Source organism: Poeciliopsis prolifica, unplaced genomic scaffold, assembly GCF_027474105.1.
Source record: "Poeciliopsis prolifica strain line A6 unplaced genomic scaffold, Auburn_PproV2 SCAFFOLD106, whole genome shotgun sequence".
In the NCBI taxonomy this organism is placed as follows: domain Eukaryota; kingdom Metazoa; phylum Chordata; class Actinopteri; order Cyprinodontiformes; family Poeciliidae; genus Poeciliopsis; species Poeciliopsis prolifica.
In genome coordinates this window covers 955,968-974,571 of record NW_026562481.1, presented here as the reverse complement: position 1 = coordinate 974,571, position 18,604 = coordinate 955,968, and the positions used below count along the sequence as shown (strand labels likewise).

Below are 18,604 nucleotides of genomic sequence, written 5' to 3'. Positions count from 1 at the left end.
TTAAACTCGCTCTCTGTTGTCCCCAAAAGCAGCAGAACGTAGCGGACATTTCTGTATCAAAACAGACAGCAAAACAAATAGTTCAATATTTGCAGCCATTCCGTTTCCATGATCTGTGCTGATTGCCTCCTAACTGATCGATAATTTACAACAACGTAGGGAAGCCAGAAACTTATCCAGGATGCTTTTCCGAATTAATACATACAAAGTTGTGTCAGCGAGAGGACTAAGACAACCACCAGCATAACCCACAGCATAGGGAACGCAGGACCATTCCCCTGCCAATGCATCAAACGTCATACAGGAGCAAAATGATGATGGGCAGATAAAGCAGAGTGTAAATAATCAGCACAGCAACCTGAATGGCTACTATTCTTCGTTTTTCATCATCTGGAACACTGAGCGCTCCAGACAGAGCTTTGATAGTCCCAACCAGGAAGAAGATGAACAAGGGAAAAGGCAGGAGGAGAAAAACTATAAAGTAGATGGCAGCCATCGTATACTCCTTAATCCCATAGCAAAGTACAGGATAAAAAACTGGAAGTATCCAGACCACAATGCAGACCACCACATATGTCTTAATGTTTCTCCTGAATCTGTACCACAGAGGTTTGGCAATGACCAGATACCTGCAATAACAGAAAGACATGTTTAGTCTCTGAAGGCTGTTAAGGGCAGATTAATGTTTTTATGTCAGACAAAAGGAGTAAACATGGAAACATACCTTTCACAGGAGATACACACCATGAATCCAACACTGACCATGATTCCAAAATATACAATTTTCATGTATGTGAAATCAGTTTCATTGAGTCTAGTTCCATCTATTGGAATCCTGGAGCAGAGCTGAACGATATCAGAGACGAGGAGGTTGATGACATAGACTGGAGCATCCTGACCCTTTCTCACCTGTGAGAAACACAACAGAAAAATATTAATTACATTACAATACTCTTGATGTCGCCTGTTCCTTAATATTTTAATAATTTCTAAGGACAGACTACAACCTGTGACAAGAGAGAATCACTGATTAAGTAGCAGAATGACAGTCAAATATCTCATTCATTAGAAATTAATAGGTTAAAATTATGTTGTGCTACCTGATAAAAAATTGCAATCATCACTATAAAAATGAGAGAAAGTCCAATGCTAATGCTGATCCAATTCATCCAGTTTAAGATTTTTGCAGCAAAAGGATCTAAAATAATTGTCCCCATTTTACATTGGGTCTTGTTGGGGCTCATGATGCTGTGGTTTAAACTGTTTCCATGACGTGTCGATGGACTTCAACTCGTTCGTTCTTCAGTGTTCAACCATTTGATGACATGAGTAACTGTGAACAGAAATGATGATCAATGTGCAAATCATTTATAACTGTTGCTTAAGCATAACCCAGTAGATGCTGACATTTATCGTCAGAGTCTAAGTGCCATCAAATCCATAGAGTCCATAAGGTTTGTTATCTATATATCTACATTCACCTCTCATCTGAGAAAGCCCTTTCTGTGTTTACTCTTCTGCTTCTCTGTATCCACTGGCGGCCATGTTTCCATTCAGGTTCTCTGCCGAAAGTCGGAACCAGATATTTACATCAGCTGAATAAAAAGACATGCATTTATTCTCACTGTGGGAAGATAATTCAGACCAAACTTTTCCTGTTTTAGGTTAATTAGGATTACCAAAATTATTTATATTTGCCAAATGCCAGAAAAATGAGAAATACATTTAAATTATTATTGTTGAATTCAAAAGTTTACATATATTTGGTCAGGATCAGGAATAACTGTCTTTTAAACTTGGGTCAAACCTTTTGGGTTTTCTTCCACAAGCATCTCAGAAGTTTTCTGAAGTTCTGGTCCGTTCCTCCGGACAGAACTGGTAGAACCGAATCCATTTTGTACGCCGCCTCACTCCCTCAGACATTTCCATAGAACTGATATGGAGACTTTGTGATGGCAACACTAAAACACTGACTTTCTTTTCCTTAAGCCCCTTTTTTTTTTACCACTTTGGCTCAATGTTATTACATTCATGCTCAGTATGAGAGATTCCTGACACAATACAAACTGTTTTTACTGTCATTGTGTCCAGGATGAGCGAATGCTGCCAGTCGATGACTTGATGCAATCTGCTGGGCTTCCTTATTGAGAAAACCTTTGAGTTTTGCACCTCAAAGCAGGACAATTTGGGACAAAGACACTACAATACTAAGCTTTGAGTATAACTTGCTTCCCTTTTCACCCTCAAACATTTTACCTTCAATACAAAACAGGAAGTACATGTTAATGGTGCATCATTTTAAAGTTATATGGAGTTATTCCATAACTGACATCTAGCTCACCTTTGTTCTAAAACTTTTGAGTGAAACCATTATAACATCTAATTATGGAAAAAAGAAATGACGTTATGAAAATGACCAAAGAAGTTGTTGTCAAAAGACAGAAAATACAAAACTGGAGGAAAATAAAATGTTTCCAAAGCTTGGTGCCCTGACAGCAATCATTTTAGAACATTTTGATTCTCACAAGGCAGCTAATCTGAGCAACAGAAAGTCTCTGATTCATAATACTGATGTATCAAATATATTCAAAAAAACAATTTCCATTTTTACTGTTATTGATTATGTAACAATGATTAAATAAGTGTTAACTTCTTATTTTAGTCATTTAAAAATATTGCATGCATATAATTAAATGTAATAGTTTTTACCTTAAAGATTAATCATGAATCCTAAGTGAGTTCTGCAGAGCCGCATCAGAAGTTGTTTTCTCTGCATTTCCAAAGTGTATTTATAGCAATATTAGACATTCAAATGTTTGATAAACAGAGATATTATCTGGACACACCTGCTTGGGGTTTGTCCCAAACACACATTGCTTCTCAGTTGGTTCATTCTCTTGATGCTCCTTTATTAAATTCATTTTTTATTTGATGATAAAATCAAACTAACCATTATGTTAAAGGTAGCCCACCTTCCAAATGTCAGGCTGACTGCAGAATAATAAACTAACGATGTGTAATGTCTACACAATATAGTTTTGATAAATGCACACATATAGACGTTAAACTGACATCTAGATGTTTTCTATAGGAGTAATTTAACTTCCAATGCTTCTAAGATCTAATATGACCAAAAGAGAAATGAAAATGATGTGAGACTTTTGCAAAGAATTGTAATCCCCATTTAATTGTGTCTGTCATTCTGAAATGTTCTTTCCTACATCAGAAGAATAATCAGCCAAACTTTGAAGGTTTGCAGAGTTATTCACACATCATATTGTAGAAGTCAGAAAATACTTAAATGATTCTGTCTGTACCATTCTTTTCATTTTCATTCGCATGATTAATATCACTACATTAGTACAATAAACATATTTTGAGGAACACAGAACAAGAATTAGCTGATATTATCAACACAGCTTCAGGCCATGTTGATAATATCAGAACTTCATGTCATGTGAAATGGAGAAGCTTGCAGAGCCTCAGGGATTGTGCTTTGTGTTAAAGTCTGTCATGTAAATCATGTCAGTCAAAACAATGAACAGTGTGTGAATAAAGAGCAGGAAAAATCCCCCAACGCCGATTATATCTGCTTCCACATTTCTTTAAGGACAGGAGTTGTAAACAAAATGCAAAAGAGTAAATACACCTTGACATGCCAAATGTTCTATAGACCAAACATAAACCTAAAACACAGAAACTTAGATGTCATTAACTGGAAGTTTCTCTAATAAAATGAAACATGAAACTCAGAGAGCTTCAGTTATGATTGATGGAAACATCACTGATGTCACCAAGCAGACACTGTGAGAAGACTTACCTCCATCTGTGGTACTTAGCTTTTAGTTTTAGAACAGGTGGTATGTTAAAGTTCAACACTTACTGTACGGTTTACTTAAATTGTTTATTTTGCCTTATATTACATTTTTATGTGAATCTGTTGCTGTTTGTTAATTTGCTGCTGTTGTACAGAAATTTCCCCATTGTGGAAAAACAAATATTATTTCTATTATATTGTATCAATTAGTTAACTGTGAGTCAAGAAGATATCTCTGAGTAAAAACCATAAAAACTCTCCAGAATGGATGGTGATAAAGTGATCGCCATATCAACTGCAGGAAGTCAGAAGACAAAGTGTCACTTCCTGTTAATGGTATTAGAAATCTATTGGTGTATTTACATCATGAATCCTTTGCTCTGCTTGTTTGGTCCAGACCAAAAGTTTTCCTCTTGGTGCCGTTTGTTTTCACATTATTCTTTTTTGCAAGATTACTATAATTTCTCAACAATGTCTGATGGGTGACGATCATTGCTGCCATGGACAGAAATGACAGAACACAGACTGAAAGACTAACTCTGCAAATCCTGCACCCAGTGTTTCTATTGTGCACATTTGTGTTGTTATTGAAATGACTGTAATACCATTTTCAATGTAAAACAGTTCATTGAATGCAGGTTTTGGAATGTGATGTTTCTAATTTGTAACATCCTGGCAGAAGCATCACAACCAGAAAATTACTGATCAGGTCCAATTTCAGCACAATCAGAACATGCAGCGGCGCTAGTAACACTGAACGCATTCAGCTGTCATGTTCTTATTTAAATGCCTTCATGAGACCAGAGGAAAATGTTTAAAAGGTTTATTATAAAATGAAATGAATTTGTGGATGCATAGTCATCTGAAGTTAAACTGCCAAGTTTATTAGATGGAAACAGTGCAATCTACTTCAGGAAAAGGACATGCAGTGCTGTGAGAATTACATAACATTATAATTTTAATATCCATGCAGAGAAAATTAGGATAAGGAACTCCGAGCAGAGTGAGAGGAACTCCATCAGCCTCTTGTTGTAGGTCACAAATCATTTCCTGATGATGTTGCAGTGATGAAAACTGGCACAATGATTCTTCTTCCTCTTCCTCTGCTTTGCCTCTTAACTCCACCTCAGAGTCACTCCTCTTCCTCTTCCTCTTCCTCTTCCTCTTCTGTCTCTGTCCAGTTTGTCGAGTGCTGTGATTAAAGTCATCTATACATATCAGATATATTGGTCAATGTTCCAGTGTTTATGGCTCTTAAGCAACTCCAAGCAGTTTTATCTTTAGTCTTGATTTAAGGAACTCAGTGTTTCAGCTGTTTTGCAGTTTTATGGAAGTTTATTCTAGATTTGTGGTACATAGACGCTGCACATTTCCTAACTCCTCCTCCGAACCACATAACTGGTGTATCATCCCACATAAGGGAAAACCTGTCATTTTCTCAAATGAACCACTTAAATGTTAAAAATGAGCAGCGTAACATGAGAATCTGACAGCAGAATTATTTAGCTTAATCGTTTTAATCTTAATAGTTACACAGGACAAACATGACTATATTAAATATTAGAACATTTTTCAGGCAGGAAAACATCTGGATAAAATGTTGACTGCTTTGCACTGATGACTTATGCTCATATATTTGATTCTCATGCTTATTTTAGCAGTGAAATAAAGCTCATCTGTCCACTTTGTGTCACGGTTGCTCAAGATGCAATCAGCATCAAACATCATCTGCGTATCATTGGAGACAAGGTTCTGTTTGGTGCGGTGCAGGATGTTGGGACCCAGCAGTCTGCACAGGAACCGGACATCAGAACCAGAGAAATGTTAACGCTCATGCAGGTAAAGCCAAAACAAGATAAATTCTAATAAAGCTTATAAATTGTATCCTGTCATCAGCAGCTCCTGGGATAGAGACAATATGTATGTTTATAATCTGAATAATTAATTTTTAACAATTGTGTGATTTAAACTTTGCATACATTTAATTAAGTGTCAAACTAAATTTGTTTAAGTTGTGAACATTTTCAATTTCAATAACGTCAAAAACAGACCAATAAAAAATAAAATTCAAGATAAACCGTATTGGTTTCTGATCAGTGTGACGCTAACCGAGCAGATAAGGCTCCAGGATGAACTGAGTCTGGCTGTTAGTTCGGTCTGGAGCAGGACGGCTGCACAGGAGAAATCACCACACTGTGAAAGTCCTGCTTTGTGACACAAAGTCCAGACTTAATTCATCCAGGATGACTGGAAAATCCTGACTTAATCTGATATCATGGTTCTGTGAAACAGACATTAGGACATGAAAATAAATGTTTAAATGCATTTAATTATACCAGTAAATATGAGTTCAGATCCAATTACAATAACTTTCAGGAAATAATTATTCCTGAAAGTCACAAGGGTCAAACTTTTCTAAAGTTACATGGAGATGAAAGCAGAAGAAAAATTATATGAACCTTAAAAATCAGCTGCAGCAAACTGATTCTTGTGGATCAGTTTGCTGCAGCTGATTTACATAAAATGATATGTTGTGATATTATATTTTAATATCATAACAGATATTAAAACCTAAACAGTCTCAGTAGTTGTTGCAGATCTGCTTTCATGATCTGTGCTGATCGTCTCCTGATTGTTGGATATTTTACAAGAACAGATTGAAGCCAGAAACTTATCCATGATGCTTTTCCTTATGAACAAATACAAAGTTGTGTCTGCAAGAGGACTAAGAAAAAAACAAACTAAAGACACAGCAATGAGAATAAAGTGGAACTCATCATCTAATACAATAAAGTTACCCAGAAGGGAAATGATCATGGGCAGATAAAGCAGAGTGTAAATAATCAGCACCACAACCTGAATGGCTACTATTCGTCGTTTTTCATCTGCTGGGACACTGAGCGCTCCAGACAGAGCTTTGATAGTCCCAACCAGGAAAAAGATGAAGAAGGGAAAAGGCAGGAGGAGAACAATCATGAAGAAGGTGTCATGACTGTTATTGTCCTTAGTCCCATAGAAAAGTACTGGATAAAAAAGTGGAAGTATCCAGACCACAATGCAGACCACCACATATGTCTTGATGTTTCTCCTGAATCTGTACCACAGAGGTTTGGCAATGACCAGATACCTGCAATAACAGAAAGACATGTTTAGTCTCTGAAGGCTATTAAGGGCCGATTAATATTTTTATATCAGACAAAAGGAGTAAACATGGAAACATACCTTTCAAAAGAGACACACACCATGAATCCAACACTGACCATTGTACTAAAAAATACAATATTCATGTATTTGCCATTATCATCATTGCGTTTAGTAAAATCTAGTGGAATTCTGCAGCAGAGCTGAATGAGATCAGAGACGAGGAGGTTGATGACATAGACTGGAGCATCCTGACCCTTTCTCACCTGTGAGAAACACAACAGAGAAAAAATGAACAACACTATAATATTATCAACATGTAGAATATTCCACATGTTCCAGTCATTTCTAGAAACAAGACAGACTTCAGCCTGAGATGAGACAGAATCACAGTTTAAACAGCTGACAGTCAAGTAGCTCATCCATTATGAATAAATAGGCTGCAAATGTATTGGACTCACCTGGAAAAAAACTGCAGTCATCACTATAAGAATTAAAGGAAGTCCAATGCCAGTGGTGATCCAATTTATCCATGATACTATATGTACAACAAAAAATATGTCGTCGACTTCACTACTGTTATAATGAGTGTCGCTGAAGTTGAGGTTCATGTTGCTGTAATTAAAACTGTTTTCCCAAGACATGTTGAAGTTCAACTCTTTCATCCTTCAGTGTTGAACCAGGAGTTTGATGACAGGAGTAACTGTAAACAGAAATGATGATAAATGTATTGATCATCGTTGTATGACTTGTAAATCCTAACATTTACTATCCACCTGAAAACGCCAAACATTCAGTTTTTACAGATCTACTGCGGCCATGTTTCACTTCAGGGTCTCTTCTCAACATTTCATTGAGACACTTTCAACTGTGATTCTCTGGTTTCTCTATTTATTGCAACTCATTAGAAGGATTTATTTGTGGCATCAACAACGATGCATCAGGCTTGGAGGTAAAGTTATATTTTAACTGGGAACCTCTACAGGAAACTCACACAATGAAAAGATTTTTGTTTTGGATATTTTCATTTCTCTTTTATTATTGTAAGAAATTCCACTCTGCCATTAGAAAGATACATTTTTCATCTCCCGGTGACTTGCAGTGATTTACTGCAAGTCACCGGCCATGTTGAGAACCATCTTGTGTCAGAATCTCAGTCCTTTATTAAATATCGATTTGGTATCAGTGAGGTCATTAAAAAGACAGGAATATGATTTTTATTGAGTTCAATACTGAATGCAAATAATTCAAACACTTGTTAATACAGGAAGAATATTTTATATCTATATCTTATTTCTTGTTAAATAAAGGAATGAAAACAAAACAGTAAAAAATTCAAAAAACCAAATAATCCACTATCATGAAAGGAAGGAGGTAAATATTTCATCTCTTTTGAGTTTTATATTTCTGTCATACATGCTGCATTGCTAAAGGAACCGAGGTGCTTCATTTTATACACCTGAGGCCATGAAAGTGATCGGGACACCTGATTCCAATCATTTGGATGGGTGAGCAGAGTTTGTCCTCCAGTATCATAAGCCTGGTGGGCTGCCAGGCTTTACTTGCTCCCTGCTAGGCTGAGCCTTGTTTTGGTTTTTATTAAAAAAATCAAATAAATAATAAAGGATTATAGTTTTTAATAGTTGCTGCATTGGACAGGGAGCGTACGCCAATCACACCTCTGCCGCTTCGCACCCTGTCGCTGCTGGACCTCTGAACTTCATCCTGACGCAGTTCACACATGCTTGCTTTCACTCAAACTTTCATTTATTTAACTCTTTATTTTGCTTTATTGTCAAAGTAATAAAATCAAATCAAACTGCATCAGACTGCAGAGTTGGTCTGTGCAGCTGCACTGGATCAGAAAAACCCAAAAAGCAGAAGAAACCAAAATTATCTTAGTGGTTCTTATTTGAAACTCAACAAACACCAAATGTCTGTTGAGTTTCATGTCCTATGTCTCAAGTTATTAGGATCATCCAACTTACTAAGTTTTTATCATTCAATTCATTAAGAGTGTTATCATAATTTGTTTATGTCTCTATTACTCAAATTATTTATTTTATAATGAATAATTCAAATCTCTTTGACTAAATTCTGTGGAAAGTCAAATCAAAATATCCCAAATTACATCATCACTTACAATACAACTTGAATTTAAACCATTTTGATTTCAAGTTAACATGTTATTTTAGTTTTTTAAAGATCCTGTGCGCTGAAAAAATAAAATAGTTTATCCAACTGAATTTATTAATTTGGCTGGACTTAATAATAAGAATGGGAAGACATGCAGCAACGGTCATCAACCTGCGACGTCCACATGGAGGACTAAGGTCTCGTTTAGTTGTTGTTGCACCAGCATTAATTATTATCTAATTGGCTCCGGATGATAAATTATGTTTTGTCTTGCATTGAAAAGGTTTGTTCACTTTGACTAATTAGGACATTTACCAAATCATTTGTTTTGTGAATCTTGTCTCCTAAACATTGTTATCACCACATCAGCAGCAGAAAAATTTACTTTACATGATAAATAATATTAATTGAAAGAATAAACTTGTCAAAGTATAATTTACCTTTTGCTTTCCCAGATTGAGCCACTGAGCTGCTTTCCATGGAGCTGACAACTGAAGTGGAAACTGATGTTCTTCTATCAAATCAAGCTTTCTTTCTTTTTTTTTTTCTGTAGCACTTAGAACTGTTGGTCAGAGGAAAATTATTAATTCAAAGCTTTAAAGTGGATGTTAGCAGTTAATGCTCTGGCTTTTATGGTTTTGTTAAGAAGCAAAGTTCACTGATAAGGAAATCTGATGCATAAACTGTAAACATAATTTTATCATCCATTCATTTCCTTTTTGATGATATAATTTTCTATTTTGCATCAATTCATTTCATATATTCATATTTCATCTCTCAGAAAAGGTGATTGACATGACAAAGGTGTCTTCCAGTGACACAATTTCTATAAAATATGTTTTTTTTTTGTTTCAGTATTTTTTTCCTGAAGTTGGTGAAGAAAGTTTGTCTGCTGGAAAACAAACAGAAACTCACTTGGAAAATAGCATTGAATAAATAAAATAACATAATGATGATAGATTGGTTTATCATCAAATCTGTATTTTACTGTCATGCTGAAACCTCAGAGTCATGTCACCATTTAACAAACTCCATGATCCTTATTTAATATTTCATCTGTTCAGATTTGCATATAGATAAATCTGCCATAGATTTACATTTCCTGACCTTTAGATGACCTTTTATTGACTACATAAAAGTTACATAATTGCAAAGTCGGGATTTATTTCAATTATTAATCTTCATCATTGTTTTAATTGTCTTGATTACATTTTATTTCACTGTAATGAACTTTGGTACCGTTAATAATGAGAGTTCTCTCTCAGAGGACTTTTAGATGAGCAAATATTTCAAAAATAATATTTTATTGTAATGACAAAAAGATGACAGAAGCATATGTGAACTTTATACATATACTGCAGTCATAAAAAAAAATAAAAAGCTTATTTGAAACCCCTTTTAAGTAAGTTATCCATTTTTTGTCATCAGATATGGTTCATGGTTTAAAAGGTTAGAGTGAAACAGAAAACTCTGCTGCAGATTTTACAGCAAAATCAGTCTTACTAGACTTTAAGATATTAAATTTAAAACATAATGTGAAAATGAACATTTTAAAAAGACTATTGGGAATAAATAATGTCCCACAAATGTTAGGTTTGCTCAGAGATTAAAGCAGATTATGTGGAGTTAGCCAGTCTGTTTCTGTATCTGGCAGCTTTAAATGACATAAATGCAGGGATTCATTTCTATTTAAGATTCATCAATCCTCTGACACAACAAACCCAGATGACTCTGAAAGCTCTTGTGAATCACCTTGCAGATCAAACAGTGTCCGTACTTGGAGCAGTCATGTTGTCATTTCCCATGCTGCTCATCTCCTCACCATCAGACATTTTACAGAAACACAGTGAAGCTAAAACTTTGTCCAGGAGGCTTTTTCGAATCAGCAAATACAAAATGGTGTCTGCAAGAGGACTCATGTAGATACAAATAGAAGCCACAGTCTGAAGAGTCAAACTGTTTTGTAACAGGAACCAAACGATGATGGGCAAGAAAAGTATTGTGTACATAAGCAGCACAACAACCAGAATCGCTACAATTCTTCTTTCTCATCAGCAGGAACTCGGTGAGCTGCAGACAGAGCTCTGATGGTTCCACACAAGAAGAAGATGAACAAGGGGAAGGGCAGGAGGAAAATAAAGGTCAAGATGTATGTATATATCTTCATGAATGGATTGAACTGAATAGCCAACAATAAAGGAAGAGGAGGACCCAGACCACAATGCAGACCACAACATATGTTTTTCTGTTTCTCCTGAACTTGTACCAAACTGCTTTGGCAATGACCAGATACCTGCAATAAAAAATCGACTTATTTAGTGTTTGGAGGCAGGAGAAGATCAGACATGCTGGTGTAAAATACAGAGAAACATAATCACCTTTCCACTGAGATGCACATCATGAATCCCACACTGACTAATATTCCCCAGATACAGAAGAAACCAGGGATGACATCATCCATAGACAAAATCATAGGAATTCTGCTGCAGAGCTGAAGGAGATCAGAAATGAAAAGGTTGATGATGTAGACTGGAGATCCTTGATCCTTTTTCAACTGGAAGACAGAAACAGGAAAGGTTCAACGGGAATGTTCATAACATGTGGGATTTCCCGTTCCACAAATGCTGAGGGGGAAACAATCCTTACAGGGAAAATCAAAATGTCAAATAACATTTTCTTTAAATTCCACTGGACTCACCTGCAAAACTACTGCAGCGATGAGCATCAGAGTCAAAGGAAGTCCAATCCCAATGGTGATCAAATTGATCCAGTCTGAGAATCCACTGTAATCTCCAGAGTTCCCATCAGTGTCGTTTCTTCTCTCGCTGTCGTTGCAGATCATGTTGCTGGAGTTGTGAGGATTTTCCCATGATGTCCAGTTGATGTGGAAAACTTTCATTCCTCAGCGCAGAAGCTGATTTTTGATTGACCGTAAACATAAAGAATGAAACATTGTTCAGTTAAAGTTTTTGCATGTATGTCCAAATCTTGAATGGAATATAAAAACATCCTCTATAGTCTCCTTGTTTTTCAAGAAGAACATTCTGTAATTCAGAATGTTTAGTTTAGGTTGACCAGATTCAGTTTGAATGCTTCGGTATCACAGTCGATGTCATCTGTTATTATGGCTTAGGGTTGTTTTTAATCAACTCTTAACAGATTGGAGATATTTTTAGATACCATCCACATCAAAATCCTGTCTGGGGTTTCTCCATAGAAATGGTTTCACAGACTACACCCACAGTTTGGATACTTTGTGAAGCAACTCTGGTTCATATTTGTCTGTGGTCTGAGTTTTTCCTCCAATAGGTAATAATGAAAGTCCTTACGTATCATGTGCTTCAAGTTGTGTGAAGTTCAGGGAATCTGCTTCGATCAATATGTAAGGCATTTATCTTCCGGGTCCAGTGGATTTGCATTTAAACCAAATGTTCACTGCTGCAGCAGACCTAAATGCAAATCCACAGTATTGAACTGAATCGGAAATCTTCATCCCTGTTCATCGTCTGAAAAAATGTCCTTTGACTGATGAAACCACATGAATTCCCATTTCAATCAAGCACTAAACAATCCTCACACAGTATAACAAAGAAATAAAACAATAGATTCCAGCTTGTAACAGTTAAACCTTAAAAACATGAATCATTTGCTCTCAGGAACTTGATTTCCATCACCTCAACAGCAGAATGACCAGAAAACAAACAAAGTTATTAGCAATAATAGTCTTCTGAGAGCATAACTTACATTTTGTTTGTCCAGAGTTAGTTAGATTTATGCAGCCACCGAGATTCTTTAACACGCTCTCACATTCAGCTATGAACAGGGAACTTCTGTTCTGAGATCAAATCATGTTTTGTTTCTGTAGCATTGATTGATTTGAAGAAACTGAGCGCTCTTAAGGCGGTAAATTATCTCTTATTACGTTGGTTTTAATGCTTTCACAAGAAAAACCATTTAGGAGGAAATCTGATTAAATAATGGCTCCTAGAGTCTAATGGGTTGTGATGATGTAAGACTGAATAAAAACTGCTAAGTGCGTAAAGATGAATGTGTGTTTTTAAAGTAACATGTGGAACATGTTGGCCATGCGATGATGCTGACTGCTGCATGCTGCACCTAAAACATCAAATCTGGCCTCAAATTTGAAAACTGCTGCATTCGACCCACTTTGGAGCCAGACTTTGTGAGGTAACTCAAAATAACTCACCGCAGTACTTCTGTGATGAGAGGCTTGGGGAAATCCAAGCTGAAGTTTTGCTTTCAAAATAAAAATGTAAGCAAAAGTATTAAACTTTTTAACAACAAAAGATATAAAATCAAGCTTTAATCAAGGATTTGGTTTTGATGAATAAAAAAGAACAATTAGTTCTGATAAAAACCGAGTGGATATGAAAAAGTTTTCCTCAAAATTTTCAAAAATTTTATTTGAAAATGAAATAACTTAAAATGCTGTTAGAATTTTTGCTTTACTCAAAATAAACAGCTAAAATACAAATAAAATATATTAAAATAGTTTACCTTTGAAAGCTGTCAGGCTCCTTCTAGATGATTTCTCTCCTCTGGTGTTTGAAGGATTGCTCTCTGCATCAACAGTCTGCAGAATTTACCACTGGACACAACATGCAGTTTGTTTCCACAAAAAATTTTTGCAAACCCTGTAATGCACATCTCTTTCTTATTTGAATACTCAGCTCACTTTTATGCTCCTTCCTTCTCTGGAACTGTTTGTTTCCACAGAGTTTTGAATGTAACATCAATGAAAGGTGTGTAGATAATAATATTCACAAAAATATGCAAAAATGTCTGACATCCAAAAGTCACCTTGGCAGTTTTTAAATGCATGATTTGGTATTATAACAGACCGTGTTGCTTTTCTGCTGGAGACTTCAATACAACCAGAACTGCAAAGTTTTGGTTTTTTTCAGTCCTCCAAGAATTTAGATTTAATTATTTTCTTGACAGAAATGACTGCGATGGAGTGAAAGCATTTATAACCTTCATAAAAGCAGAACAAATTTCATTGGACAAACATATGGACATAAAGCTGCAAACAAGTCAATATTCTGATCTGTAATAATTTTCAGGTCTCAGGAAACTAAACTAAATTATCGTTTTTAGTTATCAGATTATCCAGACTTCCTTCTGTCTGTCTCTCTGCTGCTGTCACTCCTGACTCTCCCCATGAGGGCGAGTGAAGGATATTTATCTGAAACCTTCCCTCACATACATTCTCATTGGTTGATGCATCACATCAGTTCATCCTGTACACAACATGCCTCGTTCAGTAACAAAGGCCAAAGGTCATTGAGGGGAAGTTGCCAACAGCAGGCATGGCTGCTTTTGACCTCAGAGCTACTCAGACTTCCTGCCTGATACCAAACTGAGGGCCATGCAGTTGACTGAATGAAGGACATGAGAAGCTTTTTAAGTTTTCTTGTCACCAGCTCCAACAGATCCACCAGAGTTCATGGATCTGCAAAAGAGACTGAGTGTAACTGAGTGGCATCAAATTGACCACAGGGCCAAACATGGGGAACAGGAAGAGTGTCAGTAGGTGGAGCTGCAGCCAAAGTTTTAACAGTTATTATTTCCTTTGATGATTACATGAATTGTGTTGTTTTACCAGGTCACAGTTCACCATGTCCTCTGTTCGTCTCCCTCTCAGAAGCTTTATGTCTCTGCTTCATGATGCTCTGAGGTTTTCCATCACATGACTCACTCATGAGCTTCATTTGCTCTACTGCGACATCATGTGGACAATATATGTACAACGGGCAGAGTGAAGGTGATGGGATGTGTGAAACTTTAGAATAATTCAAAATACATATATTTGAGACGCCAGACATGGTCTGCATTTTGTCCAAATCTGTTTTTATGACACTGGATCAAAAGAAAAATATCTTGAAATGAAATGAACAAATTTAATCTTCATTTTATAGAATCTTCTTGTTCTATAAAATGAAGATTTCAATGTGAAGCTCATTTACATTGAAATGTCATTGAGCTTGTGTTACTTTATAATCTGAAAATGTCACGACAGACAAAATGTTTATTATTCTGATCATTATTGATTAATTTTTCTGATTAATAATTAAAACTTTTACCTGCTTGGTTTCAGGTGTTTCTGTTCTGGACTGACAAAGCCACCAGCAGTTTCATAAAAGTTTGGATCAAACATTTTTCCAAACATTGCAAACAATTTAGTCTTCTTCCATTTCAAGGTCCTTCTGGTATCTTCTGTAAAACCAAACTGCATCGTCCTGTAGCATCATTTCTGGAAACACTAAAACAGACATTTTGACTTCTGCAAAGTTTCATTTTTAAATGTAAATATAGAGTGATATTTAAAAAGGATGTTGAAAGTCATAGTCACGTGTTATTGTGATGTAATGCCGTTGTGCAACATGGTCTGACAAGGCAAGGTATTTAATTTATGAAATAAAAAGTTGTTGGATTAAAGAAACAAACTTTACACTGTTTTTTCAGGAAGCAGATTTATTATCACAAATCCCCAACAAACACTCAGCATCCATTTTTTAACTACCAACACATTTAAGATTCTGCATCTCATCTTTCTGAATTCCATGAAAAAAATGACAGACTAACCTCATGTTTTATGGTGATATGATGATCAGCAGTGGAGAATCCAGAAATGTTAAAAAAAGTATATTTACAGTATATAAAGTCACTGTTGCTACAAAAACACAAGCTGTATTAACATTTCTCTGCTTCCCTTTTTGTGTGGTGCCATGAACAGCATGAACAGTTTCTGGTTTCTGTTGATTTCTGAGGAGATAAACTGCAGTTTTGCTTCATCACAGCCGGAAAGATGTTAGTTGAAAAAGATAAATCACCTCACGAACACTGGAGATGAGGAAAACTAACAGCACATGTTCATGTTTGCAGAATTAAAAACCTAAAACTTCAACTTCAAGCCGTCCGTCCTGCTTTGGAGTCGTTGGTTTTTTAGCCTTAGTTTAGGTTTGGCAACTGAATTGGTTCAATCTACAGATGAATAAAAGTAGTCTTCCTGTTTTCTGTTGACAGAAACTTTTTCACTTGAAATTATTTGACACTTTTTGAATGTTGTCCCTGTTTTAATCAAACAGATAAACAAAGATAAAAGTCTTATGAACATCTTTTTAAAACTGTCTGAGGTACAGAAGCTAAAACAACGCTGAGAATCAAGCAGGTTGTCATTTTTCAGTTGTTGAGTTTTAGTTTTCAGAAGGAAATAAAAGGGTCATGAAAAATTCAAAACATATAGTTTAAAAGAAATTCCTGCAAATAATCCGTGAGTATACTTTGAGAAAGTCAGCTTGGACAATATTTATGCATCAGTGGCACCTAAACTGCTGTCTGTAGAGTTGACGTGTCGTCATCCAGTGTGTTACGACTAAGACTCTCCTGATTCTCAGACGTTACACAGAAACACAAAGAGGTCAAAAGCTGATCAACTGCAGTTTTCCTCAGAAAAATATACAAAACTGAGTCTGCAAGAGGACTAAGATAGATGCTAATCAGAACCACAGTATAGAAGGTTTGATTTTCCTTTGCTCCTTCTAACAGAACAAATACTGTGCATGGCAGAAAAAGCAGCATATAAGTAAGCAACACCACAACCAGGATAGAAATGATTCGACGTTTTTCATCAGCAGCGACACTGCAAGTTTCAGACAGAGCTTTAATTGTCCCAACCAGGCAGAAGATGAACAAAGGAAGAGGGAGGAGAGAAAGAACAGCACTAATGATGCTTTTTGTCTTCATTTCCTCAATGAAATGATTTATCAGGACATAAAGAACAGAAAATATCCAGATTATCAGACAAACCACCACAGATGTCTTGATGTTTCACCTAAATCTGTACCACAGCGGCATGGAAATGACCAGATTCCTGGAAGAAAAGATACCTGTTTATTACTGATGTCATAGTGTCACAAAAAGCAACAATGTATATGGATACAGATATTAACCTTTCCAGGGAGACACACATCATGAATCCTACACTGGCTGCCAAGCCCAAATTGAGGGCAATAACAGTGAACTTATTGTGACCATAAACTATCATAGGAATTCTGCAGAAGAGCTGGACGGCGTCAGAAAGCAGAAGGTTGAAGATGTAAACTGGAGCAACATGACCCTTTTTCACCTGCAAAATGAAAAGGAAATAAAAACATCACATTTCTTCCTGACTTTCTGCAACTTTTAGATTATTCTTCATCCACAAATATAATGTGATTTTTGTCTTTTTTTGAGCAATCAGACTGAAACCGAGAATGTAAAATAAAGCCAAAAATCATAAAACAATCATAGAAAAAAATCAAAGGGCTATTTAGCTTGATCTTAGTGAACAAATACTCACCATTACTAATACAGCAAATATGGACGCCAGAGTCAAAGGAAGTCCAATGATGAGAGTGGTCCAATTCATCACTGCTACAAATACATTATTACTGTTATTTGTGCTCTGGTTAACGCTTTGGTTCCCTGAAGTTCTGCTGAGGTTGAAATCTTCCATTCTTCAATAATGTCACACCTGCATGAACAAAATGATGAACAATGGAAACTTGTTTTTTTCTTTAAACTTAGTTCAGAAAAGTATTTTTAAAAAAAAAATCCTCGGATCCTTGAAACTTTAATTGTCAATATTTAAAGTTTCCAATGCAGAATTACAGAGATGTTGAGTAGGTGATGAAAATGTTTAATAAAGAAACAAGGATTGAAAAACCAGGTCAGGTTAAAAAAAAAATAAAGATAAAATCAAAGAACAGTGAAGCAGAAATGTAAGGAAGCAGTGAGTAACGTCTGCAAGAGACGAGCTTCAGAATGACACCGAGGGACCAGGAAATGAATCTAACATAAAGAATAACTGGAGACATAATGGAGCTGGAGTACAAGAAACAACGAGAGATAAGAAATTAACAGAAAAAAACTAGAAACTAAAAAAGACCAAATTAAAGAATAATGGGATTGAAAATGTATTTAACCAAAATAAGAAAAACTAAATATTGAAACTAGAATAACTAAGAAAGGACTGAAAGCAGGTGAAGCAAAAACCTGGTTGATCTAAATAAAAGACAGAAATAAGCAAACGTCAACCAAACAACCTGGGATCCTGGAACCTTATTTAATTTAAATTAAAACATACTGAGAATAATCGTCTTACCTTTATTTTTCTCCTCTCAATCTCCTCAATCTTGCACAAGTGAAAGCAAAGTGGTCAGGTGAACAGAGTTTTGAACACAGAGAGAGGAAGTGACTTGAGAAGTGCTTCACAAAACTGACACCTCCAAAATGTTTCCTAATCTTAGAGCCGCCTGTGTCAGAAATGACTAACAAAGCTGCTGTCTCAGTTTACTGGCTTTGCAGATTCATTGCACTGGATCCATCTTTATTTCGCACAGGATGAGCAGTAATATGTCTTCTGATGAGATGTTTCATCTGAAGGTCACTTTGCAGTGATGCCTAAAGTCCTGCTCCTTTCAGAGGTACAGAAATATTACATCACAG

General features: G+C 35.9%; 1 protein-coding gene and 2 pseudogenes across 1 annotated transcript; all 3 read right to left on the bottom strand.

Moving 5' to 3' along the window:
* Positions 1–1,217, bottom strand: LOC129354235 (G-protein coupled receptor 4-like; annotated as a pseudogene).
* Positions 1,218–6,388: 5,171 nt separating this feature from the next.
* LOC129354242 (G-protein coupled receptor 4-like) lies at positions 6,389–11,546 on the bottom strand. The gene is made up of 4 exons (XM_055023752.1): positions 11,473–11,546; positions 7,420–7,661; positions 7,040–7,224; positions 6,389–6,944 (listed from the first exon to the last, which is right to left on the bottom strand). Exons 2-4 carry the CDS (start codon positions 7,621–7,623, stop codon positions 6,389–6,391), a joined length of 945 nt encoding a protein of 314 aa, XP_054879727.1. The 5' UTR covers positions 7,624–7,661; positions 11,473–11,546.
* Positions 11,547–16,441: 4,895 nt separating this feature from the next.
* On the bottom strand, positions 16,442–17,612 carry LOC129354234 (psychosine receptor-like; annotated as a pseudogene).
* Positions 17,613–18,604: the final 992 nt, after the last annotated feature.

What these genes read in the sequence shown, in the direction of transcription:
- LOC129354242 (XM_055023752.1), bottom strand. Translation starts at nt 7,623, where the DNA reads ATGAAAGAGTTGAACTTCAACATGTCTTGGGAAAACAGTTTTAATTAC. An exon ending in TGACTGCAGTTTTTTTCCAG is followed by an intron (nt 7,225 to 7,419) that starts GTGAGTCCAATA and finishes TGTTTCTCACAG; the next exon opens with GTGAGAAAGGGTCAGGATGC. An exon ending in GTGTGTGTCTCTTTTGAAAG is followed by an intron (nt 6,945 to 7,039) that starts GTATGTTTCCAT and finishes CTGTTATTGCAG; the next exon opens with GTATCTGGTCATTGCCAAAC.